Source organism: Penaeus japonicus, unplaced genomic scaffold (genome assembly GCF_977035675.1).
Source record: "Penaeus japonicus unplaced genomic scaffold, GWHDUDI00000001_assembly GWHDUDI00000007, whole genome shotgun sequence".
Classification (NCBI taxonomy): Eukaryota; Metazoa; Arthropoda; class Malacostraca; order Decapoda; family Penaeidae; genus Penaeus; species Penaeus japonicus.
This window is the reverse complement of record NW_028234409.1, coordinates 17,414,722-17,442,485: the sequence shown is the minus strand read 5'-3', so window position 1 is coordinate 17,442,485 and position 27,764 is coordinate 17,414,722. Positions and strand designations below refer to the sequence as shown.

The window sequence follows — 27,764 nt, the reverse complement described above, 5'->3', positions numbered from 1 at the left end:
CACCGCGATGGAATTTGCACGCAAACGTCGCCTTTATCCGGAGCTGAGTTCCGGTCCGCTCGGCTTCTGTAACAAATGCCAAACCATCTATAGTCGCTAATAAACCATCGGCGAATTCATACGCGGTTGGCCGGGGGTCCATACCAGCAGCGACAAGAGTAGGAGGACACGGCCGTTCTCTCTCTTTCTCTTTCTCTTTCTTTTTCTCTTTCTCTCTCTCTCTCTCTCTCTCTCTCTCTCTCTCTCTCTCTCTCTCTCTCTCTCTCTCTCTCTCTCTCTCTCTCTCTCTCTCTCTCTCTCTCCCTCCCTCCCTCCCTCCGTCTCTCTCCCTCTCCCTCTCTCTCCCTCGCAGTCTACACGAATTTACGAATCCTTTTGCATTTTTTCCTTTTCCGAATTAGCGCACGGCCCAGCTTCGTTTCGCCACATGCTTACGAGTGACCGGCACGCCACGCTTATTAATGTATATCGTATCAGTAGGACGTCTTGTTTGTTCCAACCGTCGCCTTTTTTATTCTTTTTTTTACGTCTGACTAATGCCCTGTAGACCGTCCATGTTTTGTGGCATATAGATCCGGCGTTGACAGGTATGTTTTTATAATTATGCTCGTCTGGTGGTGCAGAACGTTAGACACGGCTGAGTAAGTCGGTGGCGAAGGGGACGCCGAGGGAGGAGAGGAAGAGGGGTGGGTGGGTAAGGGAAGAGGGGGAGAGGCAGGGGGGATACAAAGGAAGAAGGGGAGAGAGAGAGGGAGAGGAAGATATAGAGAGGAGGGGAGGCATAGGGGGACAAGGAAAGTAGGGATACAGAGGAAGAAGGGAAGAGAGAGAGAGAGAGAGAGAGAGAGAGAGAGAGAGAGAGAGAGAGAATCAGTGAGCAAGAGGGAGAACACAAGATCAAGGATGGAGACTGATTACCCTTGCCTCCCTTTTTTTTTACTGTCATGGGGTCTTTAGAGTCACACTCACACTTACGCTGGAAAGTAAACAAGCGTGCAAGAAAGGGAAACAGACCTATCATTCATTCGAGTCTTGCTGACCCTCAGAGCTTGCCCTTTCAGCCGAATCTCTTCTCCATCTGTCCACTTTCTTTTCTTTTTCAGTACCGCTTCGTATTTCCTTCTTTTTCTTTATTCTTTCATCTATTGATCTATCTAGATCTCTATCTATCTGTCTATCTAACGATTTGTCTATATAAAGGTGTATGTGTGTGTGTGTGTGTGTGTGTGTGTGTGTGTGTGTGTGTGTGTGTGTGTGTGTGTGTGTGTGTGCGTGTGTGTGTGTGTGTGTGTGTGTGTGTGTGTGTGTGTGTGTGTGTGTGTGTGTGTGTGTGTGTGTGTGTGTGTGTGTGTGTGTGTGTGTGTGTGTGCGTGCGTGCGCGCGCGCGCGTGCGTGCTTGTGCATGTCTGTATGCATATATGTATTCATCTATGCATGCATGTATATGTGACTTGTATATATGAATCTATATACACACTTTTTATCTTTCCTCCTCACCCCCGCTCCCCGCCCCCACTCGCCATTTAAGTGGTAATTCGCCAGCCTAAGCCCGTTTAGCGCCGCCAGCCACCTCTCCTAATCTCGGGCATGAACTTAATGTCTTCAAGACTGCAACATTCCTGATCTGACCTCTGACATGCAATGGATGCCTGTTTTACCCCAGGCTCGGCAGCGCTAAGGGTCACAATCCGGGAGAAATCGTAAGAAAACAGTGCCTAATGAACGGATCGGCGGGGCATTAGATTAATGTGCTTGTCATAATCAATATATACGACGACTCGCTCTTGGCACGAAGTCGATCCTTTATTGACACAGTTTTGGAGAGTTACGGACTCGGAACCTGTTAGTCACGCCGTTAGCCTGCCAACCCTAAGACGTCAGATTAATCACTGGGAATAAGAAGATCATCATAAATTCATAATTATGAATCACCCGCGGTACTATCAAGTCTGATTTAGACACGAGATGCGAGTCGGTGTGTTCAACTCGGACTCACTCTGCTCAGAGTGTGGAGAATCGCCTTCCGAGAGATATTTGAAAGGTTTTTTGTTGGGTGTAGATGTTGGTTTAGCGCTTCGGTTTCACCTTTCTTAAAGAAAACAAGAAAAAAGAGGAAACACGAAAAAACTCGAAATAACAAAACTCGCATGCACATCGGAAAGGAGCCAAGAAGTTTCGCAGGCTCCTTAGTGTCGTATTAAAAGCTGTCGGTACTGCCTCAGTAGGGCTGGCGGAGGCCATAACTGTCACAATCACACAGATCAACTCTTTTGTCTTGGTGACGGAGCGACGCTCGGCTTAAACCTCCCGCTAGGCTGTTTGTAACAGGAGGGGGATTAAAGGCCATAATTCTTAGGCTTCGGTGCCACGGCGTAAAGAAACGGGCGAATAAAGCAAGGGATGTGTATTGTAAGGCACTTCGTAATGAGGGGGTAGGTTGTTCTCGCGGCGCACATAGACGCGGAAGCAAACACATCGAGGAATTTGTGTGCTTATCAAAGACTGTTCCGATGTTTACCTGCTTATGGGGTAGAATGGGCCGGGGATGTAAAACTTGTGTATTCAGGATATCGGCTTCGACCGGCGGGGGTAGGAATAACGTGGATGAATGATCACGAGATACTCTCCGACATGTGTTGACATTGGCCCCTTCTAATCGCATTCATTCTTTGTGCACGTTTCCCTGTGTCTTTGACTCACCCCGCTGTGATCGGCGCAGCGGCGGAGTGATGTTTGCGTGACCGATAACTCCGCATACTAACGTGTCCATCCTTTCTTCCGCAGGTGTCCAAATTGGTGGAGGATATCTCCCGCCTCCAAGCAGCACTCTCCGGCGTGAAGGAAGCCACAGCTGCCCAGATGCACGCCATGGAGGAACAGCTGGAGGAGAAGAACAGACTCATCCAGCGCCTGGAACTCAAACTTCAGGACTCCAGCCTCGATGAAGCCAAGAGAGATCTACAGTGAGTGTTCCGTTTCACCTTTCTCGTGTAGCAGCACGAATGTTGCAGTTACGCATCTCGTTTTCTGTCGTGTAGCCATCCTTCCTGGCCTGGCGTGATGCCGTTATTATACACTGAATTCTAAAGTCGGAGTATTCAACATTAGCGATAAATATAATATATCGCCCCATAAATCTAACTCTCATAAATCCGGAATAATGGATTATCATTACATGAGTGTCAGGACATAGAAGTCGATTCGAGTGACTCCGCACAATACACTCTGACAATGACACTCATCCTCTGTCCCTTCTAACTACAAGCATGTAACACGAGGTCGAACTCTCCTGAATTATCCTCCATATATATAAGTCACACAGAGCCAATATATCGAGCTTGTCAAATGATAGACTACCAGAATATAACCAATATATCGACATACTTAAGCCCATCGGCCCTTCATTCTTCCCTCCTGATGCAACGTAACCGATGCAATTTTCCTTTGATGAAAGACACTTTATTGCGTCCTCCCCCACCCCCCTTCCCCTTGTCATTATAAGCGCGTGCAACAATTATTTTCCATTACGCTATTGGTTATAGATCTGGTGGCGGCGTTAGCTAAGTCTTGGGGAGTTAGTGGAGTGTGAAAGTTGGCCCAGACAATACATATGTATTTGAATATACATATCTCATCAGACGTTTTAGACATGGGTCATATTTCTTATTTTTTATGGTGTTATTTTTTTTCTATACTTCGAAATAAAGAGATGTGACGATGACTTGACTCAGGCCTCATGACACGAAAAAGTGCCACCGTCTCGTATATCTGACAACATTGTTAAGAACAAGTTTCAATAGATCAAATGAGTTTTCAGCCAGACTCGAATTAGCGGTGACACACGGCTTCGTTTATATATATAGACCAATAAGTTACAATGTCAGAAATAGTCGTGCAATCTCTAGAAAAGTCGGGCTACAGAGAGCGAGAGAGCAAGAGCGTTATTCTGTCATGAACCTCACCCTTCAGCAGGTACAGTAAAGACCCGAATTTCCTCGTTCCTTCAATGATATTTCAGAGTTGCGGGCGCTTTTGCCAAGACATCTGGTATTCCTCATTATTTGTTCATCCACATTTTGCGTCAGAGAAGCCAGTAGCAATGGTGTCTTGCTTTGTTTAGAGTGATGTACACAGCAGTGTCTTTCACAACCCCCGAAATTGTTCAGGTGGCGTAACGTGAAGGAAAATACCGAAAAGATATAAAATTCAACATCAAGTTTGGTAAAGTTATGCGCCGGAGTTGGCTGACAAGAATGCACCAACAGAGATTGGAAAGCGCCAGAATCTAGCAAGAAGAATGCGCCACAACAGATCTGAATGTGCCACATTTGGCGTTAATTGCGAATAGATGGCAGCACAGCCTCCCGCCCCGACCTCAAGCGAACGAACAAACTGCTTCGTCTTGGCAGCGGCGGCGGTGTAACGACTCGTCAGCTGAGCTCGCTGAACACTGCGCTCCTTCTGTTTACAAGTTGGCATCAAACCCCACGTTTTTCAGGTGATTAATTTTATGGGTGATGAGGTAGGATTGACTCATATTGTACGCTTAGGAGAATGGCTATGAATTTAGCCCTCCCCTCTTTTTTCATGTGCCGGTAACCAATACTAGCTTTATTCTGGGAATACTTTGTTGCCGGTGTATAGATGGGCCGGAATGCGCCCATCGTCGTGTCGGAAAGCCAGGCACACCATTAATCGTACCCGCGTGAAATTCAAGTATAGACAGCCCTGCTCGTCCTCTCTAACGAATGCACACAAAGGTGACTCTCATCTCCTCCCTCTCTCTCTCCCTTTCGCGGTTGACAGTGACATGTCCGTGGCACGCGGGGTATAACTGGGGGTATAGCGTGCCATCAGGGGGGTATTATGTGGGGTCTGGGGTCATACCACGCCTGCTAAATAACCTTCGCTACATGTGGCATCCTTGGTTAAATTTTCCGGAAGGGGAATTCTAGAAGGCCTTTGTTGTCTTCCTGAAACAGGGAAGACTGCGTCGGCTGGACATGACTGACTCTCCGCGTCTTTTTAAAATTAGTTGTTGAATCAGATCATTATACACAGGCTCACACTGCTGGAGCGAGTCCCTGGCACGAACACGCCAAAAAGTCTTTGATATAAAACTTTTTTCATGGCTCTGGTATGTAAAATGTTCTCATCAACAAGTATTTATCTGATAATGTGTCTGCATATCCTTATCAAAAGCGACGGTGAATCATAGATCTGCCAGACGAGTTGCCAGGCGACAAAGAGCCGTTGGAATAAATAGTCCGACAGGTGAAGTGTGCAAGGAAACAAGAACTTTCCCGGATAAATCGCCTCGACGTCAGACCACTTGAGGTCTGGCGGACCGAGACCAGGAGCCGCGCCGGGTTTTGCTCTGGCAGATTTGATCCGGATGTTTTGCGTTTTTATGGCGACCTTTATGAGAACGATTATTTATTTTTAGTGATATTGATTATGGCGTAGATGATTGCCAACATCCATGTGCCTTTTTTTCCTCGTTTTCGTTGCTGTATCAATCATCTTTACGTTCTTTATATCTTGTTGTTCTTGGTCAATCGTGCATAATGTTTCGTGCTAACTTCAGTCTTCACTTTCATCAACTCTCTCTCTTTAACTCAACTCATTACTTCTTTATGCTTCTGCCTCATCTCTTTATCTTTCGTTCTTCTCATCTTTCTCGTTTCTTCCTTCGCTTTTTCTTTCTTTCTTTCTTTCTTTTTTTGTCTCTCTCGGAACTTAAGGCTCATCTTTTACTCTTTCATCCCCCTCGTCTCGACTTTTTGTTCCCTCATCTTGCTCTCTTTCTTTCTCGCATTCCTTCCGGGCCCCCTATGAAGCCCCTCCCCTACCCTCTCCCCCACCCACCCCCGGTCCCCTTCCCTGTCACAGAGTATCGTCTACCCTGCTGTCTTTTTCTACCCTCTTCCCCTCCACCGCCCCCCCTCCTTGGCTCGAGTGGGAGAGGCATGGGGAGGGGGGTGGGGAGGATTGAGGGGTTGGGGGAGGCACCAATTTGTCAGAATATTGGCACTCAAGACAGCATTAGAACAGGGGAGGATCTTTGGCACTGCTGAATATTCAAAGACCTCAAAGATGTTTTGTGAATATCCGAGCATGTTTGGAATGGTCTTGGCGAACATCTCAAGGAAATTATATGTCTATTAACTGCCATTATCCCATTCACCACTTCACCTACTTGCTTCCATTCGTCTTGGCTCTTCATCTTATTTGTTGCAAGTTGAAAGTCCTGAAAATGAAGTTAAATGTTTGAACACCTTAGTCCCAACGAGAGATATATCCCAATAATAGCAAGTTCCTCTACACTTCGACTACTGCCTCTCACGGTGCAAAAATCTTCCGAGTCAAAGAAAAATGCAAAAATATATCCTTTGTCAAGGCTTTACTGCAAACAGACCCTTGCATCGGCGACCAGGGTGATCAAAGCAATGGCTGAGACGTCTGGTATAAAATACTGTATTCCGGTACGCTAGTTATCAAAGAGGGAGAGCCGGAGAGGCCATCAATGCTCATTTATATGGATAGGAATATATATCACTCCTCAATATAAAACTCGAATGCCCCTTTTGAGGAACCGACCCACGCGTGTTTCTTCAAACAACTAAATAAGCAAGAGCGATGATGCACCTTCTGCGGCCGGATATTTCAGACTTTTGGGTCGAAATCCCAGAGAGCCACAGCTATATTCAGATCGCATCGTCCGCATCTGGCACGTGACAGAACTTATCAGATGTGAAGGATGATGAACGAGTGTCGCGTAAGAAAGAGAGTTTGACTGTACGGGGATAGAAAGGCGATCAATATAAGAAGTATAGGGCGCCGCACCTCCTCTATGGACCACCGCACACACCTGCTATAACTCAGCCTGCGCGTCAAACTCCTGTCTCGTTAGACCTCATTCTTAGCGGCAGGTGCCTTCTTTCAACCCCGCTAAAGTAAACACATGGCCCTGTCGCAACCCCGCCGAGTCTTCTATCGCGCGTCATCGAAAACAAGGACATTTCTCGACGGCTACTCCGGTGGCTAGAATGCTTCCTCGAACCTCATTATAGAGATGATGCCTCAAAAAGAGGAACAAAACAAACAAAAAAAGAAGAACGAAAACCACAGTACATAGTCCTATCATAGATCATCTGTAATGATCAATTATAAAATTCAGATTCTCAAGTTACCCCAGCACTCGCTCCGCAACAGATGATTTATATGAGTCCCTACACTTACATGGCACAACAACTCCGAAAGTAGAAAATGTTACATAATTTAGAATGCAATAGTATTTGCAAGTAAGCAAGTATGAGTTCCGTTTGGACCGCCTCCCTATGGCACGCTGCTCCAACGACGCCCGAGTAATGAGCTCTTTCTTTCGCTCGACACAAAGCCCGCACAATCTGAACCTGGCTCAAAGAGGGTGCAAATATACTCGGGCACCATATAGAAAAATAAATGTCTTGATTAAATTCTAAAGCACTTAATCATGAACACTTGAGCAGCTCGTGTTCACTGCGGCATTAAGAGAATACACGAGACCCACCGTTCATCTTTGTTCACTCACCCCCTCCCCCCCACACGAACAAATACAGGCATTATCTATTCAGTTTGAATATCTACACATACTCATCCATGATGATACCGTCTTAATATCAGTTTGATCGATTGCAATTGCTTTTCGACTTTGAATCGATTGCAACAGCTGCTATCATTGCCAAGGTAAAATAATCCACAGCTGTTGATCCCTATCTCGTTAATCACTCTGAGTACTTTTCATATAGTTAGCATTCATCAGATGACTCCCTTCCCTTCCTTGAAAAGCAATTTATCAAGCTATCATCTGTTTCTCTCCTCTGTCTCTCATATCTGTCTGGCTGTCTAGCATTATGAAAAAATATATATATTTATACATATAAACTCGATACGCAAGAGTTGCATTGATACCTGCCACCCTGACACGTTAATGAGGTGGGGCGCTTGCTTGTACAACTTTATGCAGTTGGTAGTAAAAGGTGTAGCAAAGGTACGTTGTTAATAAGTAAATAGTGTGGGTCTTTGAAACACGAATTAGTCTACCTTTGTTTGAATGTGTCTATGTGTGTGTGGGTGAGTAAGAGAGAGAGAGAGAGAGAGAGAGAGAGAGAGAGAGAGAGAGAGAGAGAGAGAGAGAGAGAGAGAGAGAGAGAGAGAGAGAGAGAGAGAGAGAGAGTTTACGTATACGACTGCGTGTGTGTTTGTGCTTACATGTTAAAAAATAAATAGAACGAAAAGAACTATCACAGTGTATCGTTTTCTTTACAGTTAAATCCCAGACAAACCACGACAGACCACCCTCCCTTCAAAAGACAAAAAAGAAAAAGAAGAAAAAAAAACTACAGCCATACTAAATATAAACAAAGGGAACCATCCTAAAATAGCGAGGGAGTCTATCAACCCTTCTCGCTGTCCTCCGTCCCACAACATCTCTTTGTCTCCCCACCTCCATCCCTTCCTCCCGATCGGTCAAAGCGACCCCGATAACTGCCGATACGCCCCGATAAACATCCGATAATCCTTTCCCGCGGCTAGAACTCTTGTCGACGGAAACAAGAGCGAGTTATTTAACGAGTTGTTGGGCGAAGTTGATCCGCCGCTACGAAATCAAAAGAACCGTTCAGGCCGATAATGCTCCAGCTTTCCCTTGGTGCTGATAACTTCTCCGTTTTCTATCAGTTTTTGGCGGGTTCTGGAAGTTTGGAGATATAGTTTAAGACGCATTTCCTTTTCTCTCTCGCGCTCTCCACTTTCATGGACGTTATCATTTATTGTCAAGGTTTGTGGGGGAGGGGTGATTTCTTACTACATGTCGAAATGATTTTGGAAAAGGGCTTTTCAAGATTGTTCGAAATTTTGGTGCGTTTGCGCGGGGCTGCTACGGTCTCCGTTTTCTGTTCAGTCCTGTTTTCGAGCAGAGAAATTCGTTGTTTGACATGGATATCCCATCACTATATCAATCGACAGTTTTTGGAGATGTATAGATCCAGTGAATTATTCCCAAATATGTATTTCCCTGAGTTGTCTTGATGTATTTTCGCTCCGCTTACCTCTAACGATCGCCTCTGTCACTTTCACATCCATCCATCCAGTTATCCCTCGCCTTTCTTATTTAATTCACCTTCCTTCCTATCGATCATTATCTCGCGAGCACTCTTTCGCTTTCATATCCTGTTAACTTTTAACTTTAGCCTACCTTTATACACCCTAACTTCCCTCGCTGTGCTCTCCTACACACCCTCGCATCCCCCTCGTACACACATACACAAATTCCGGGTCTGTTTCTCGTTCCCCGCGTCCTTTCACTAGGCTCGTCCCTGCTATTCTTCTCTCTTTCCTTCTCTCTCTCTCTCTCTCTCTCTCTCTCTCTCTCTCTCTCTCTCTCTCTCTCTCTCTCTCTCTCTCTCTCTCTCTCTCTCTCTCTCTCTCTCTCTCTCTCTCTCTCTCTCTCTTTCTCTCTCTATTTATCTATCTATCTATCTATATATACGAGTGTGTGTGTGTGTGTGTGTGTGTGTGTGTGTGTGTGTGTGTGTGTGTGTGTGTGTGTGTGTGTGTGTGTGTGTGTGTGTGTGTGTGTAATGCCCACTCTTTCTTCCCATTCGCTTTCCCCTCTCTCCCTGGGTTCCTGCATCTCTCCCTCCCTCCCTCTCTCTCTCACACTCTCTCTTTCTGCCTCTCTCCCTCTCCCCTCTGAGCGCGTCCCCTCGCCACCCCCCTCCCCTCCCCTCCCCTCGCCTCGGCGTCTCTTCTCAGACCCAGTAGGGCGCTAAGGACAATCTCTCAGTTAGAATTGGTCTCAATAGATGGGGGGCTTATCAACCATTCTACTCGACCTGGCAGCCGACTTGCCGTGTTAACCAATCAATTTGTAGTTTTTCCGCCCCGTGTAAGAGGCGGACAGGGGGATGGGTGGGGGTAGGGGAGAGAGGGGGAGTCTTTGAAGGAAGGTTTGAAACTTTTTTGGATGACTTTTTTGTGCTTTTTTATTTTCTTTCCTGCTTTTTTGTGTCTTTTCTTTTCTTCTTTTTGTGTTTTATTTTTTTGTATGTGTGTGTGAGGAAGAAGGATGGGAAGTGTGTAAAAAAAAATGTTATGGTCACTTTTTTATTTACATTACATCGATTATATTGCGATTAGTGTATTTTTCAAATAGTTTCCTCCAAGATAAGGGATACACTCATACTGCACATTTCAGACACGCGCGGCTTATCTGTGTGTGTGTGCGTGTGCGTGTGCGTGTGCGTGTGCGTGTGCGTGTGTGTGTGTGTGTGTGTGTGTGTGTGTGTGTGTGTGTGTGTGTGTGTGTGTGTGTGTGTGATCTGCACATATGCATATATTTATAGGTGCATATGTATCTAAGCCTACACCTTTTTAATTAATCGAAGCCTCCCTCCCGTTGGTCGGTCGTTTTCGTGAAAGGGCATAGTTGATATATCCGCGAAACTTTCGGCATCGACCTCGGCATTTTTCCCTTGTGTGTTGGTTTAAATGGCAGACCCTGACATCTCCAATATCCCGCGTCGATCTCGAGCGAAAGAACGATCATAACCTCACAATTTCCTCATCAGAAATTATCAGGGGGATTCAGCAGACGCGAGGAAATTAATCTCCGTCAGGGCAAGTATATAAAAATAAGGGTCCGGCCGTAATATGGAAAAAGCCTACCCCTTTGTGTGCCTTTTTATTCACTTGTCGGCGACCAATATGCCGTAACTTTAGTGACTGGCGATGGCCTCGGGTTGTAATATAAATTTTAGCTGGATATTTTTCGGTCGAGCTGATAATTCCTATCCTCTAGATATTAGCAATTAAGCCCACGATGTAATATGTGTTTTAATTGCTGCTCATAATTTGGGATGTTATTTTCATTATAGATTTGGGCTTTCTTTTGAAAATTATATTAGCTTGCACATATATTACGGAAATTATATTGGGCCGGAATAGACTGTTTGATGTTCCGACGAAATTTTAGCCCAAAATCCAAAAGGGAGCAAAACAGATTGACCTGAAGACGCTAAGTGAAGTATAGGTGGAAAAAGTAACGCATTAAACCCTAACAAGTACAAGTCTTAACAGGATCAGATCCCAACCATCGTTAACATCGTTTTTCCCGTTTCTCCTTTTTTTTTTCTTTTTGCCAGCCGAAGGAGTCTTCGTTTTTTTACTGAAGGGAAAAAAGAATTGTTAATTGGAAATCAATGGGGGATGAAACGCCCCAGATCGCTTTTAAAGCAGCTCACACTCTGCCGTAAAAGGATCAGGTCCTTTATAGAAATGAGAAGTTTCCCGGTCTTTTTTCTTCTTCTTATCCCTCGTCTTCCTTTTCCTCAATAGAGATTTTTCTCTTCCCTGATACTTTTCCGGCGAGGAATGTGTTTTTTCCCTCGCTCTTTTATCGTTGCAACTGACATATTGGGATTGATTATTTTCAGTCTTAGGAGCAAATCTCTTTCAGCCTTTCTGTCAACGGTCTGCTTTACGAAATTCGAGAACGCACTTGCCACGCTCACTTACCGAATGGAATGAATGCTTTTTAAGAATAGATATCCTTTTTTTAAATAAACCTTTCGCTCCAGCGTCGGAACATCAGCATCATAACTTGACAGGAATCACGGGACATCCCTAGCTCGCATATACTGAAGGCAGAGAGACGGTCGTAATTCGAAGAGAAGGGAGACACAGAGATGGGATCTGATACGCGCTTGCTTGTCCATGCGTAAAGGGCGTTTTGTTGGAATCGGAGAGCCTTTGTAGGACACATCGGTTCGGGTCTATTAGCCTGCAGTAGAAGTTCCGGGAAACAACAAAACGCATGATTCAAAAGGATATTGGGTCATTCTGTTTGACTTGTGGCCACGGGATGATAGTCAGTGCGGCGTGGTGCCTTTTGGGTTTTGAATATGATGCTCACTTGTTTGTTGACATTCATGATTTGGGGCTGGTAGTCACTGGTAGACCGATGTTATTCGTCTGTAATAGTGATAATAAATAGAATCTTTGATCTGCCTTTTCTTCTCTTTTCGTCTCTCTCCCTCCTCATTATTGTCTTTGCAGTTCTCTCGCGCGCATCTTCCCATGTTTATTTTCGTTCCACTCCTTCCATTTCTCTCTCCTTTTGCCTCCGTTTTCCCTTTCTTCGTTTCATGGTACCCAGAGGCCCCGCAGACATTGCTCCTGGACCATCAGTTGCCTTGTGTTTTTAAGAGCAAAGGTAAACAGAGAATTTGTTTGACCCGTCACTTCCCTTTGTTCTAATTGACACTATTTACCTTCATTCGTGGCCATTAGACACCCAGGAACTACGGTCTTGCAGAGTAATTACACCGAAGAAATAGAATTACGTGAGAAGGAACCGGATTATCAACCTTATCGCTCGGGTAATTATAGCGCTGTCTCCATCCTTTTGGGAATAAAAGAGCCCTCGAAGCCGAGCTCAATATCGGGAAGGAGTCCTCATGAGGGGAAACTAGTGAAAAAGGATTCCGTGGAAGGTGTTGACTGCGTCGTGTTTAGAGACTGCGATGAACACCGAAGGCAGCGCTGAAAACTGCATTGTTCGGCTGAAACTGGCCGTATCGTGTTTGTTGTCAAACACGATTAAGGACCCGATTTTTATTTTTATTTTTTTTCCTCGATTCGCCTTGGTGATCTTAGTGTCGCTTTGGAACCTTCAAAGCAGTTGATAAGTTCAAGGTGTATAGTCCTCTTAAGCCTTCTGCACGTTTATGAAAGTATGCAAAGCATTTCGCATTCACGCTTGATGACTCCCATATCTTCATATGGTCCCCACGCAACAGATGCGCTTAATAATAAACCCACAAGAAAAAGAAACAAAAAAACTCGAACGGTCACCCAAGCTCCCAGACTTTAATAGGTTGCGATGCCCATCTACGTATCGGTTTCAATCCTCCAAATCTCTTCCCCATCAGCTGTCTTGTGGGATCCGAGCCGATGGTCCCGCCAAGCGTGTATTCGGAGTCGATGGTCCATGAGCGGAAAATCACTTTGTGTTTCTTACTTATACTTCTTGGTGATGTAGATGGGCTTTCCTTTCGTTGTGTTTTTTTCTGTTTCTTTTTTTTTCTTTCCTTCGCTTTCCACGGCGTTCGTCTTGTTTTTTCCCTCTTTTTTGTTCTCTGTCCATTATTTCTGATTTACACCCACCGCTCCTTGGATGTGAAATGTTATCGTGTTATTATTTTCGTATTTTCACGCGAGATCTATGTTGCCTTTTTTATATATATTCAGGACGAGATTACGTACAGTTCTTTATCTCAAGCACTTCGAACTTTCGCGATGTTATCTTTTGTTTACTTCTCTTTGTGTTTCCTGTACATCTAGTTCATAGGTGACTTAAGACCCGAGACAGTTACGATCTTTGGGCGTTGAATGTTTTCCGTTTTGGGGGCTATTGTCTTATTGTTAAGGATCTTGCATTATGATGGTTGATAACGGGAGTGTGTGTGTGTGATGTGTGCGGTTGGAGGCTGGGGTTTATGTCTCTCTCTGTCTTTGGCTCTACTCTCTCTCTCTCTCTCTCTCTCTCTCTCTCTCTCTCTCTCTCTCTCTCTCTCTCTCTCTCTCTATCTATCTATTTCTGTCTCTATCCATCTATCTATCTTTCTTTCTTTCTTTCTCTTTCATACACAGAAACACCCGCGCACACACACACACACACACACACACACACACACACACACACACACACACACACACACACACACACACACACACACACACACACACACACACACACACACACACACACACACACACACACACACACACACACACACACACACACACACACACACACACACACACACACACACACACAAACTCCCTCCCCCTCCCCCTCCCACCCCGCTTGTCTAGTCCTTTGCCCATTCTTACAGCGCCCGAGAATCACCATTGTATATAAAGATGCAGCATCGCCCCCAAAAAAGTCGGCGTGTGGTTTGGTGCCAGAGCGCGGCAGCTGTCGCAAGTTTCCAAGAAAAGTCTCCGATTTTCTTGTGATTTCATTTCTGGGCGGGGATGTCAGATGCAAAACAATACCCAATTAAAGATATGTACGCCTTTTATGTCCGCATTGTTGGAGGGAGTTCGCAGCCGCATGGATGTCATAAGATAAAACGCTCCATTAAAGTGAATCACGATGATCTACGATTATTCTCATCACAGTACGACTATAGAACAAGATAAGAAGTGTGGACGCCGGGCTGAGACCGTTCTACCGGAGAGATTTCCTAAACAGGTGGAACGAACGGTGGAGGAAAAGTGGAAGGACGCGTGGAAGTTCAGACGAGGAAAAATGTTCGAGAAAAGAGACAGAACGAGAATTGGGGGAGCGTGAAAGAAAAGGGAAGTGATGTAGGAAGATAACGTCGGCCGTCGTCAGATACGGAAAATAATTTGCATACCCTCGCAGATTACAGTCTAATGTATAGGGATACGAAATGCATTTAACTCGCAGCGGAAATGAATAATTAGAATCACATGAATACACACAGATTAAATCACCAGTACATACGAGTGAATCTATTGCGAGGAGAGGGAATTTAACACACACACACACGCGCCCTCGCATCAGAAATAAACCGTTCTCTGGATGCCTTCACTCCCGAATAGATCATTCAGCACTCTCAATTAAAACAAGAGATTCGTAGAGCTAACACCAGCTCCCAAACTCCCTCAGAATTATTGCCCCTTTCACAATGTTCGCCCTGGAATTCATTTCATCACAACGCCGTGTCTACGTCGGTTCCCCGGCCAAAGCAAATAAATCCATCTACCAGTCAAGTTATACAGAAGGCACTGTATGCTGAGCGACCTGGAGCCCTGGCGGCATCACCGTGCCGCTCTCGCTCTCATCTTGTCCTTTTTATAAGATTTTTTTTTGTGCGTGTCTGCCGTCGTGTCTGCGATTGCGTTCTTCGTTTTCGTTTTTTTATTTGAAGAAAGTGGTTGTTTTGGGGATGGAACTCTTTTTGCGGATTTTTTTTAAAGTGTAGCCCAGGGAGCAAAATTTCCCAAGTGGGATTCACACGGCGGCGGAATGCCTCAAGAGGTCCCAGTCACACGGAAAGCTCGAGTAAACGTGGACAGGCGTGACTGAGTTTGTTTTTATCTGTTTTTGTTGTCCACTCGTGAGATATTATCACCTCCTTCCTTCCACATAGCCTACCCTGCTCGCATCCTTGTCATGACCCGTAAGTCCTTCTCGTTCACCTTCTTTTTATGCTTCCAGTGGATGTCCGTCCGATTTCTGTCAAAAGGGGGAAGGGGACATGTTTTATTCTGTCGTCCGCCCAGCGCCACTGGTTTGCGGTTTGTTTTAGATTGGATCTATTTCTGTGACTTTATGTCTGGTTTTAGAGGTTGTGAACCGAGTGGTTTACATAAGCTTATCTGGGTTGTAAACTGGTCGAGGACCTCATAGGTGCGAAACCATTTATGCCGTGTCATTTAAGTCCGCGGATCAGAGTTAATCAGCCTGAATACGACATTAAGAGTCGCCTCAGCCTTGATCAATATTCCGAACAAGCGAGTAACAAGGACATCACAATAAGATGGCCATAAAGACAATAAAACAATTACAAAGTTTGACTCAGCATCAAGATAATAAGGGAAGAATTCTGGTTGGAACCGCAGTCTACCCTCCGTCCTCTCTATCACCGATCAGATCTAGGCAGTAAGTGTATTTACGGCTGAGTTGTGTTTATTTATCGGTCTCGCGAGTTGACTTTCATTGGAGCTGAGTTTACCTGTTGTGGAACTTGCAACTATGAACCTTGTGCCCTCGTTTAATTAGGTCTATTTATCCCGCCGTCAGTTATGAAAAAAAGAGAGAGATTACGATGTGTTTATGTATTTTCCGAAGCAGAATGACCCTTAAATCCCCCTGGCGTAAGGTTCACGAGCTCCCAGTGCGGTAGTTGCGCGAGCAAGCCCTATAATACGAATACTTAAGGTTCGTAATTACAAATCGCTAGACATGTATTAAAGGCAACGGATGGCATTTATTGACGATGTTAGCCGGAACAGCCCATGGCTAATGCGTCTCACAAGCAAGTCTTTTAGATACGTTTATGACCACTTAATGCTCTGCGATTATAGGATGATTGACAGCTCATTTGGCCAGATATGCTGCATGAAGATCTGTTGCAATTCGCCGAGCATTGTTTTTCCGTGCGGTTACTTTGTTGCTCTCGTGATACCAGACGGATATATATTTATTCCTTTGTGAGGAAGCAAGGACTGTTTGGCAGTCAATCAGAATATTTGCCCGGGGTACAATGGAAGGGAATACAGAGGGACTACTTTTCGTTCTGAATAGCTGCCTTTCTCATTGTTATTGCTTTAGTCTTTATTCTTGTTCGTCTTCGTCTCTTCTTCTTCTTATTGCGTGTATTCGACACGTCTTCATTACAACTTTCTAACTATATTCTTTCCCTTTTTTTGCGTTATACTTTCTACGTGACTTTTTGTTTGTGGAGTCGTCTCCCTCTCCTCATATCACTTTGGTTGTTGTTGTTTTTTCTCTCTTTTTCTTTTCTTTTTTTTCTCTCTCTCTTTGTGTCTTTTGTTATATCGATTGTGCCAGAATAAGATATCTCTATTTTTATTTTTTCATGCACTTTTTTCTCTTGATTTTGGAAAAAAAAGTGTTTCCTCGTTTCAACCAGCTTTCTCTTCTACTTATCTCAAGTTGTACTATAGTAGTACACCCACAACCCCCGTCACTTACCCCTTCCCCTCCCCTCACACCCTCTCCCTCTTGCAGTAGCACTATCATGTCCCGACCCGCTTCACCAAGGCTCACTCCTCTCACACCATCTCCCGGCGTTCGCATAATTACCTCTTAACGTCCGTGTGAATGAAGATGTTTCCCTAAGTTATTTCCCTTCCGAAGTGGTTGTTGCCTAAGTCGAACACCCTCACGTAACGCCCCCCCCCCTCCCCCCTACCCTCCTCCTTATCCCCAGTTCCCTCCTGTAACACCACTCCTCCCTCTCCTCCCCCAACACCTCTCCCTCTCCCTCCCTCTCTTCCCTACACGCCTCCCCTCCCCCTCCCCTCACTATGCGCCGATCGCCCTCTCGAGAGCACGAATATTAGGTGATCGTGCGATGGCTCTGCGGCAGCTGTTTATCTGACGGCCGTCGTGGGTTGTGTTCATTCGCTCTCCTTCCCTTTGCGATACTGTTCTTCACACACACACACACACACACACACACACACACACACACACACACACACACACACACACACACACACACACACACACACACACACACACACAAATTCCGCGTGTTTAATTAATAATCTCAGCGTTCTGTTCTTTCCCTCGCCCGTTTTTCCCCCGTTTACCCCTCTGGTATTTGGACATTTTCTCTCTTTCCCGAATCTTTTCGTCTCTCTCTCTCTCTCTCTCTCTCTCTCTCTCTCTCTCTCTCTCTCTCTCTCTCTCTCTCTCTCTCTCTCTCTCTCTCTCTCTCTCTCGGTTAGCTAAGTTTACCAGACGGTCTGTTCCATTTTCTCGCCGACGCCATTCCTTCGAATTCTCATCACCATTCTCTTGATTTAGCAGTTTCTCGAACCAATCCCGTCGTTTATAATTACCCCCCTCCGTTTCCCCCTTTCCCCTCTTTCTTATTTTCTTCCCCCTTTTTTTCATCTTCGAAATGAGTCATCTGATCTGACTCTCTTCAGTGTCTCTCGGTAGAGCCTCCTTGTTCTTTCTCTCTCTTGTTTCTATTTCTTCTTCTCTTTCTATCTCTTCCTTTCCGTAAAACTCTTTCGCCCTCCTTTCCATCCCCATATCGTGACTTCCTTTGCTTTCCTCTTCTCTTCGCTTACCTCCCTAAGCCTCCTTCCCCCGACTTTCCCTTTCCCGCTCCTCCTCCTCTTCCTCCTCCGCCCCCTCTTCCTCCTCCTCCTCCCTCCGGCGCCCTCCCCTTAGCCCCATCAGCGCCCCCTACCTAACACCATCGCCTGGAAGTAACATAATGACCCCCAAAACAGCGTCGTGAATTAAGACTCCAACTAACGAACGAGAATATCGCCCCATTTGCTTAATCAATACCATTGACTACTAATAATATGTTATACTAATTAGCAGTTACAGCAATGTATTAAGACGTTAACCGGCGTCTCATCGAGAGAACGATTTTGGCCTCTATGCCGCGGAGAAGGAAGGGCTAAACTCACTGGGATTTGGGGCTGTGAGGTAGAACACTCTACAACCCGGAGAGGAAATTTGCAAAGCAAGATCATCTTTTACTCAAACTATCAAGTCAATTTTGGTAGTTCGAACTGACCTGAATACGACGAGTTCCAACTTATTGTCATGTTAATTCGGCTTTTTGTTATAGCGCATAGAAAGAGCCAACTTGTAGTAGGATAATATAAAAAAACGGCTGATAATTACCCGAGGATTTAGAGATGAGGATGTTTTGTATCCTTTCCGGGATACATCCATCACGACGTCGAGGCTGAAAGAGAGAATAATTATAGTTGACCAAAATTATTACCGTAATTTATACTGTGAAGACTCTAAGACTTCAGCTGAAATGAGCCACTCGGGAGGAGGAGGAGGAGGAGGAGGAGGAGGAGGAGGAGGAGGAGGAGGAGGAGGAGGAGGAGGAGGAGGAGGAGGAGGAGGAGGAGGAGGGAGGGGGAGGGGGGAGGAGGAGGAGAAGGAGAGGAGGGAGGGGGGAGGAGGAGAAGGAGAAGGAAGAAGAAAAAGAATAAGAAGAATGAGGAGGAGGAGGAGGAGGAGGAAGGGAGGAAGGAAGGAAGAGGCGGAAATGGAGAAGGAAGCAGATGAGTAAAAGAGGGAAGAAAACAAAAAGAGAAAGCAAGAGAAGGAGACTGGGACTCGGATTAAGCAGACAAGAAGAATGACGAAGAAAAGACTGGCCGGAGAAATGATCAGCTGAGGAGGCCGGAGAGGGCATGAAAAACCGGTAGGGTGGAATGACCGGGTTGAAGAAAGAATGAATTAAAGATGAATAAAGGCAATGATATGGACAAAGGAAGGAGGTATGATACTAAAGCAACCACGAATGCCCTAGTGGAAGAAGGAAAAGATTTCAGTATCAAGACGAACTTGCAGAGAGACACAGAAAGAAAGCAACAATAAAAAAACGCTTCATGATTACGTGGTTATGCCATCGACCAAAGATCCTCCGCGGAGGAAAGATTAAGGAAAAAAAAGGATTAAAAAAAGATAAATTAGGAGAAGAAGAGAGAAAGACAAAAGACAAAAAACAGAGAGAGAGAGAGATAAAAAAAAAAAAAGATACGAGATTGACATCGCGAAAATTTTGCGCGACTAGTACTCCTTTGGGCGTTGCAGAAGATAATGGCACGTCCAATTATAACGGGAATATCTACGCCAAAATGGGGCTCGGGGATTTTTTATTCCCCCCACACCCCCACATCCCCACCTACCCTCTCTTCTTTCCCCTTCTTCCTCATCCTCTTCGACTCTCCCCACCATGAATTCAAACTCAGTCCCTAATTCTCCCTCATCTCGCTCTTCCACCGGAAATAGAAAATCAACAAAAAACACGTGAAAAGAAACGATAAGGCAAAAAGAAAAAGAAAAAGAAAAAACTCAGCTGATCTTGACGGACAATAGCGCCAGGGTGTTAGATTAACCACAGAGGGAAAAAGGAGGTTCCAAAAAAAACTCCCCCGAACGACGCGGATGTTACTGCACAATTTCGCCATCATTATGAACAACAATCACCATCAATACATCCATTTAGGAATATAAGAAAAAATGGTCGTCTAAAAAAGCATACTCAGGTTTTATATATATATATATCTTCTTCTCTTAACTCTGCATATTCAAGATCATTATCGCTCCGCCATCGCAGAGCTTCACATAACCGACGCCATCAGTAAGCATGAGGTCAACGACACAGACGCAACAGACGCAACATGTACATAACCAAATATCCGCCACATAACTAACGCGCTTGCGATGAAACCACATAACCGAAGCCGTCATGAGATCAACACCACAACAGAACAGCGAGCGCCACGCAACATACTCGAAGAGCGGCAAGATCACCGCCCTGCGCTAGTTAGCTTATTAGCGTTTTTGCAAGGCGTTGCGAAGAAGATCAAAGCGAGGACGCGATCCGACCGGGACTGCCCGTGGATGGAAACAAATCAATGAATGCAGAGGCAAGTTATGATAGTCTGGGAAAGCCTTGCGAGATGTTGCAGACGGATTGGTGGATAGAATACGACATATGGCGCGGGCTCGGTGAACTCTGCATGGTTGTGTTGACTTTTTTTTCCTCTCCCTACTGTATTCGCTCTCATTTACTCTGCATAAATCGTTGATACTGCAGTGTGTTTAAGCTACGGTGATTTGCAAGAAAATTTCTGCAATGGTCGCAAGTAATAATTTGCTCAGGCATTTCTCTTTTTATAAGGAAAGCTCTTAGAGCGTCGCATGTATTGTAGATTCCCCTCCCCCTGTGCAACGCTCGCCCCCATCCATCTCATCTACCCGAACCCCTTCTTGCCTCCAGCATTCTACTGTCTCGCACACGCGTCCCCACACCCCCTCCCCCTCCCCCCGTCAGCCCCTCGGAGGAGCCCTCAACTCGGTCATATCCCTGGCAGACGTCCTCAGTATGGGTCCTAGAATCTCTATTTTCTTACGTCACCAAGGGGCGTGGTGGCGCTTTGTGGCCTCCGCCCTGGGTCTCGTTCCTCCCGTCAGAGGGTCTTGATGAAGTCTTTGTATGGACGAAAAGCCTTCATGAGGTCTTTGTGGAGGCGGGCACGGCGGGCCGTATTGTTCGTCCCCCTCCCCCCTCCCCCCTCCCCTGGCGTGTGCACGGGGACGCCGCGGTGTCACCCGCCGGAGTTCAGGTATCATGAGACATTAGGGCATCGGACGGAGGCTGTAATTAAGGGTCGCCCCACCCTATGTGTCGTGCACTACTGTATTAGAGCAACATAAACGGTTAGATTAGCTCAAGGATAATGTTAAGGTCCGCTGTCTTCCTTAAACGATGTACTTGAAGATAATGGATATCACATTAAGCGTTTTTCCCATAGCAAATATGGTGTAATAACAAATTACTGGATCTTCTCTTGATGTAGAGGCATAAGGTAGGCGTGGATCAACTATATATATATAATTTCCTCTGCTAGAATATGTAGTTTTAAGTCTGTACTGTTAACTCTGATTTATCATTAGTCTGATGATAAATTCAGTGAAAATCGTGGAGGTCACTGACACACTGTCTTTCCCTGTATGCGCACAAAAGGTTTATGATCACAAATTTCTTATGATAATTGCGAACCCATGTTCAAGCGGCTAAATTGCAAATGATACAAAAAGCAAATAAAAACAGTCGAACATTTATCTTCAGCAGCACGGAGTAAGTGCACCTCGCTTTCCTTGTGTCGCGGAACGGATCACCGTCCTTAAGCCTTGTCACGGACGTCTGTTAATCTCCGTCACCAGCTCTGCCCCGACCCTCTCACACAGGCGACGCGGCTCCTGCACGTCCGAAAAAAAGGAAGAAAAAAACTCGGCCGTTCCCTTAACGCGGGCTAGCAATCATTATCTCACACATGTGTTTTTGATATTAGCCAAAATGGGGCTGAGACGATGTCAGAAAGGCGATTATCGCGGAGGTGGAATGTTTGTGTGCGGGTCTTGGAGGGAGCGGGAGGGAAGGGGGTGGTTTGGGGGCAGAGAAATGGAGGCAGGAGATTGCGAACGAGCAGTATACTATTTGCCATGGCCCTCGTCTTTGTTTCCTGCCGTGATTGTCTTGCTTAGATAATTCCCCAACAGAAATAACGGCTGCACATCTCGCCAAGCGCGGAATATTATGCGTAAAACAAAATGTCTCGTAGTCTGATCTTCTCTTTTTCTCATCTCCATTTCTGTAAGTCACTGAAGACCTCAAGGAGCTCGCACTACTTTCGCAACGCCTGACCCTCTCTCTCTTCGCCTCTCCCCCTCCTCCCCTCTTCTCCCCTTCCCTCCTTCTCCCCTTTCCCCCTTCCACACCCGGATATCATCTTGCTGTAAAACCTGCGAGTGTGAAGGATTGAAGCTGCGACACACACGCTGCCATCTCTAGCGATACACAGCTCCGTAGTGAGTGACACCCGCCGTATACACTCGCGCTTGCCAGGCGCGGCCCGGCCTCTCTCTGGCATCATTCATTCTCAATGGATATTTATTTGTTCCATGCGTCGGAAATGTACTCTTCTAAGGCCCTCCATTTTATCACAAACATTCTAGTTAGAGAATGACCTCACCATCTCTTACTAGCAGGCTGTAGATAGCACACATCTCCCTTTATCCATATATTGGAGAATCAACAGAGAAATAGGGGCCGGCGCTGTGTGGCCGCCGGCGATGCTAGAGGGGAAGGGTAAGTCCGTGTTTTTCTCATTAGTAGCAAACCAGTCGCCTCTTACCGCCCGCCCGCCCGCCCGCCGCTAGTGCCCTCGCCCCCGCCCCCCTTATCCTATGACACGCATCCTACATATCCTGCCCGAAGCATTAATCTCTCGCCGTGATAACATTACTGACTATGACACCCGTTTCGTTCATGTCGTGCGTCTGTTCGTTTTTCCCTTGCTGTTTCTCGGCCGTTGTTTACGTGCGTAAATCATCCTCCACCCCGAAACCTGCAGTACTTACAGGCAGACTTCCTTCCCATCGCCGCCGAAAGTGGGTTCTGCCACCAACAATGGCAACGAAAAATACCCGTTTAATCTACCGACAAAAGGAAGCATGAGTTAATTTCGCTGTATGTGAGGCTCGGTCGCCACCAGCATGACATCTGCCTGACGATCGCTCGCAGGCCTGAGGGTCATGCATCATCTTACCGGAAGTGTCCACCTTACAAGGCGTCAGGATATTATGATGCACGATGCTCATCTTACAGATGCATGTACACATTCGTATACATGTGTAAATATACACTCACATGTGTGCATTTTTACCAAACTTACTAGTATATACACGTGAATCATCTGCAAATATTTAAATGAAACAGAAGAGTTTTATTAGCATGAATCAGCCAAAAGTGAACCTAACACAGGGTATACGGGGGCGCACTCACATACACGTACGCATAGACAGGCATACATTACCATTCGCTCATGCAAACACATTCTCTCTCACACACGCGACATAGGCACATACACATACACACATACATACACATACATACGCTACAGAGAACAGCCCGAGCGATAATCATCGTTGGTGGTCCGTCAACGCCTACGCCCCCCCCCCACCCCCACTCGCCCCCTCTAGTGATCACCCTCTCCCCAACTGCTCTTCTGCAACAAATCATCTGCGAGGCGTCGTGTTGCAAAGCCTCGGGTAGTCCGTCTTGCAGTGATGACGCCCAAGATGCTGGGAAGGTCTTGGAGGCGGGGTCGCGAGGGTGTTTGGAGGGACTTAGAGCTGAACTTTGGAGGTTAGTCTTGGAATTAGAGGGCGCAACTTGGCAGTTTTAATGGAAGGCAATGCATTCGTGGTCATGCATAGTTAATGAGGAGAAAAGATATATGCCAGGATTAAAGGCAAAGGAAAGCCGGATATCGCCACGATTGAGATGTGTTCGGCAGCGGGGCCGCATGGCGCGAAGGGGCTGCCTTTTCCCGCTCTTTTTCACGGATTCGAACTGTTGACGGAGGGAAACTCAAGCCTGTAAGAAGGGCGCGCTGGATCAGGCCATGTTGACACAAGGATCTTATCTGCGCTGGGCTTTATGTCACTTAGCAAATTAAAATGTTAGGTTCGTCAATCCCACTTTTAAAAATAGACACGTCGGGCCTTTGACATCAGGGCACGACGGCGCTGTTGAGATGGCTCAAGCTGGAGAAAATTATGACGATGAGGATTACAAAAAGAGTGTAAAAACGATAGAGAGTGAGGGGAAAAAAGGAGGGAGGGAAGGAAGAGAGAGAGAGAGAGAGAGAGAGAGAGAGAGAGAGAGAGAGAGAGAGAGAGAGAGAGAGAGAGAGAGAGAGAGAGAGAGAGAGAGAGAGAGAGAGAGAGAGGGACTGGCGACCAACAGCACTGAGCGTGACTTACATGGCTGCAATGGCGAGGCGGGTGCGGTGTTTGAAGAACAAAGTGCAAAGCCGCCAACAGCCCTCCCCCCCTCCCTCCCTCCCTCCCTCCCTCCCTCCTTCCTTACCCTCCAGGCTTCCCTCCCACCCCCCTTCCCTCCCTCTCCCTGCACGTCTCGAGCACAAACATTCCCTCCTTCCCTCCTCTCCCCTCCCCACGCTGCCCTTCCCTCCCATGTTCGTTCACATGTTACCAGCCACTGCGTTAAGCAACCCTCCTTTTGCTTGCTTGTTGCACGGGTCATTAGGCACATCTCAGATTCTGATGAAGGAGGAGTGCAAGACAGAACCAAGGGGAAGGAAGAAGATCCGAGAAGAAGAGGGGGAATGATGCATGAAGAGAAGAGGAGGGGGCGGGGAGGGGGAGGATAAGGGTGGGGGGGGGTAGAGGGTAGAAACACGGAATGTTTTCAGGGCTAAAGGGATGCGACGATAGAAGAGATTAACGTGTTGAAATAGAGCATAAATAATAACAAACAGTAAGAGAAATGAGGAGCAGCATGAAAAGTGCTTGCACGCACGTTGGCTTATGCATGTGTTTGTGTGTGGGTGAGGGTCGGTGTAGATATGAGAGAGAGAGAGAGAGAGAGAGAGAGAGAGAGAGAGAGAGAGAGAGAGAGAGAGAGAGAGAGAGAGAGAGAGAGAGAGAGAGAGAGAGAGAAAGAAAGAAAGAAAGAAAGAGAGAAAGGGACTTTGTTTGTGTCAGTAAGTTGCACTTAATAACACTTAATAAAGCCTTCAAAAATATAATAATCAAAACAAACCTTACATAGTTAAATAAGAAAAACAACACTTCATCTGATATATGTGGGAAAAATAATCTACTGAAGCGAAATGAACGTTTTCAATCTTTTGACTGTTTAGACAGTGAAAGCTGTATCGTCGCTGCTGGTCATCGTAATAATGCCCATAATAAAGATGATGTGAATATGATTCATGGTGACGTTAAGTACACCAACATTGGCAATGCTGATTATACCAATGATGATGATAACAGTAAAAATAAGGATGATGGTGATATGCTGTAAGAATGCAAAGGGTAACAGTAATATAATTATAATGATGATAAGAATAGTAACAATGAAAATAAGAGTGATATCAAATAAAATGACAGTACCAGTAATAATAATGATGGCAACAAATCATATCTGTTATTATCAATGACAACAACAACGATAATGATGATGATGATATTTACAATGATAATAACAGAGACAGCAATGAGGAAAGTCATGATGATGATAAAACGACAGAGGATGATTATGCTAATGACCAACAGCAACAACAACAACAACAGCAACAACAACAACAGCAGCAAAAACAACAACAACAACAGTAACCCTGGCTTGCTCCTACTCTAAACGACAATGATTCACAACGACCCGAACATCGTCATTACAAGAAATGAAAGTAAGGATTTAATTAACCCCCGTGGATTCCTCAGCTGCCGAACCGCAAGGAGTTGAATTCCTTCGCCGCCTAACCTCCAGCCCTTCCTTTTAGCCTCTTATGCAAGTTGTCTATGCGAAATTTGAGCGTCTACAAAGGCCATATCAAAATGTCATCCCAGCAGCCCGGCAATTGCAAGGCATCGCGGGCCTGCAACCGAACACCGTGCCCAGAATGACAATAATTAAGGGGTCCCATTAATAGTGCTCAAGCCACTACCACTACTGCTACCCCCCTCCCCTCTCCTCTCCCCCTATCCCCACCTTCTTCCTCCTGCCTCTCCCCCCCCCATCATCCTTTACCCTCCCCGCCCTCCTCCCTCCTCCCTCCTCCCTTCCTCATCCTCATCCTACCGTAATCCCCCCCCCCTTCTGACCCTTTCCCCCACCATCCTTTCCCCTACCCCATATGCCGCCCCCCCCCCCTCCAAATTCAAATTCACCACCAACACCATTTTAGCGCGAACTGTAATCGTGTATTTCCTCTCTATTATTACTTGAAAGTTTGAAAATTCATATATTTTATTGATCTTTTTTTTTTTTTTGGGGGGGGGGCTTGATTTACAAAAGTGCTAATGATGCATATCAAAGAATATTCCAACATTTTTTAAAGGAAAAAAAATAAAAATAAAAAAAGGAAAATAAAAACAGAATTCAATTAAAGGGTTGCATATTGATGAACTGTAATTGAAAACAAGCATCGCCGGCCTGCCTACTGTAGCAAATGGTAAACAACAATAATCAGAGTAGAGGCCGCAAGTTGACCTTTGGGTAAGAGCGGCTTCGGAGGCCCTTCATGACTCACGCCCTTGGGAGGGTAGGGGGAGTGGGGGGGAGGGGTTAGAGGGGTTGGAGGGGGACGCGAGTGGCCGCCCGTTGGTATGTGTCTCCGAGAACCGCCCGGATTACGATTTCGAGCCGGGAGGACTGTGGTGGGCGGGGCGGAGGTCACGTGGGCGGCCAACAGGGTGTGTGCGGTGGAGTTTGTACAAGGTGATGGCACAGCCGGTAGGGTTTAGAAGAGGGTGGGGTGGGGGAGAGGGAGGGATGAAGGGAGGGAGGGAGGGAGGGGAGGCGAGGTAGAAGGAATCACATAGGATTCGGGCAAGTGTGGGTGGCGTGGGTGGCAGGGGGAGGTAGGGAGGAGGGAGGGGACAGGGGGAGGGAGAGGGGTGTGAGACTCGATCAACCCTGGAGCTGAAGAGGTGAGGGGTAACAGGGAGGAATTTGAAGATCGAGGCGAGGTATTCGGGCGTGTGGACACAGCTTGTGGGTGGCGGAGAGAGAGAAGGGGTGCTAGGGAGGGAGGGATAGGAGGTTGGGAGGAGGGGGGGAGGGGAGGGGAGGTCACAACGTCGGCGGAGGGGATAGAGGGAGGTGTAGGTAGGGGGAGAGGGGACGGAGGGGGGGGAGGGGGGTTATCCTCTTGAACGTAAAGATCGCGTGACGCCTCAGGGAGGATTTTTAGGATTCTTGGTGTGACGATGTTCTGCGGCCTCTGGTTTGGACATACGTGTTTGTTTGGTGTTGAATTGGCGAGCCTTTCTTAGTCCCCGGGATCTGATCCAGGTGCGAGTATGATGCGCGTGTTATTGTGTGCAAGGGGGGTTCGGGTAGCGAGTATTGCAATCTTCTCGATTAGCAACAATGCTAAATTGCAAGTTACGATGCCGGCATCGTTACGACACCTGATTTAATAAAAGATAAAGATAGATATATACTTCAAAAAAGAAAAGAAAAAAAAAACTTCTCTGTTCTTTCCCCCTCTCTCTCCTAACAGTGTTACCACCATCTCCATCAACCTCTTCCAGCCAAATCAAAGCCCTGCAACTGCAGCATAAGAAGCCCATGTATCATTCGAACACCGTAAATACCATAGTTACCGCGGCGTAACCACACTTGACAACCGCAAATCAAAACAGCCATTATCACAGCCAATCCGAACGCGTCCTGAGCCTATCACCACATCCGCCCATCAGCCAATCAAACCATTGGCTCAATCAACTTCGTATCGTGAGTAGCCAGTCCCAATCTCCTAATCCGAAATCGGCCGCTTGATCGCGTGGATGGAGAGTTGATGATAGGGCCAGGCGGAGGGTATTGCAGAATGTTATTAGGTGTTGCAGT

General features: G+C 46.2%; 1 protein-coding gene across 49 annotated transcripts in view; it reads left to right on the top strand.

The window, feature by feature from the left end:
* The window catches only part of LOC122248827 (homeobox protein cut), a 348,197-nt gene that overhangs the window by 206,087 nt on the left and 114,346 nt on the right, over positions 1 to 27,764 (top strand). For all 49 annotated transcript variants that reach the window (XM_086538507.1, XM_086538508.1, XM_086538501.1 and 46 more), the window contains one exon: positions 2,785 to 2,963. In XM_086538507.1, coding sequence (XP_086394633.1) covers positions 2,785 to 2,963 — 179 coding nt within the window. The remainder of the gene's footprint in view (positions 1 to 2,784; positions 2,964 to 27,764) is intronic.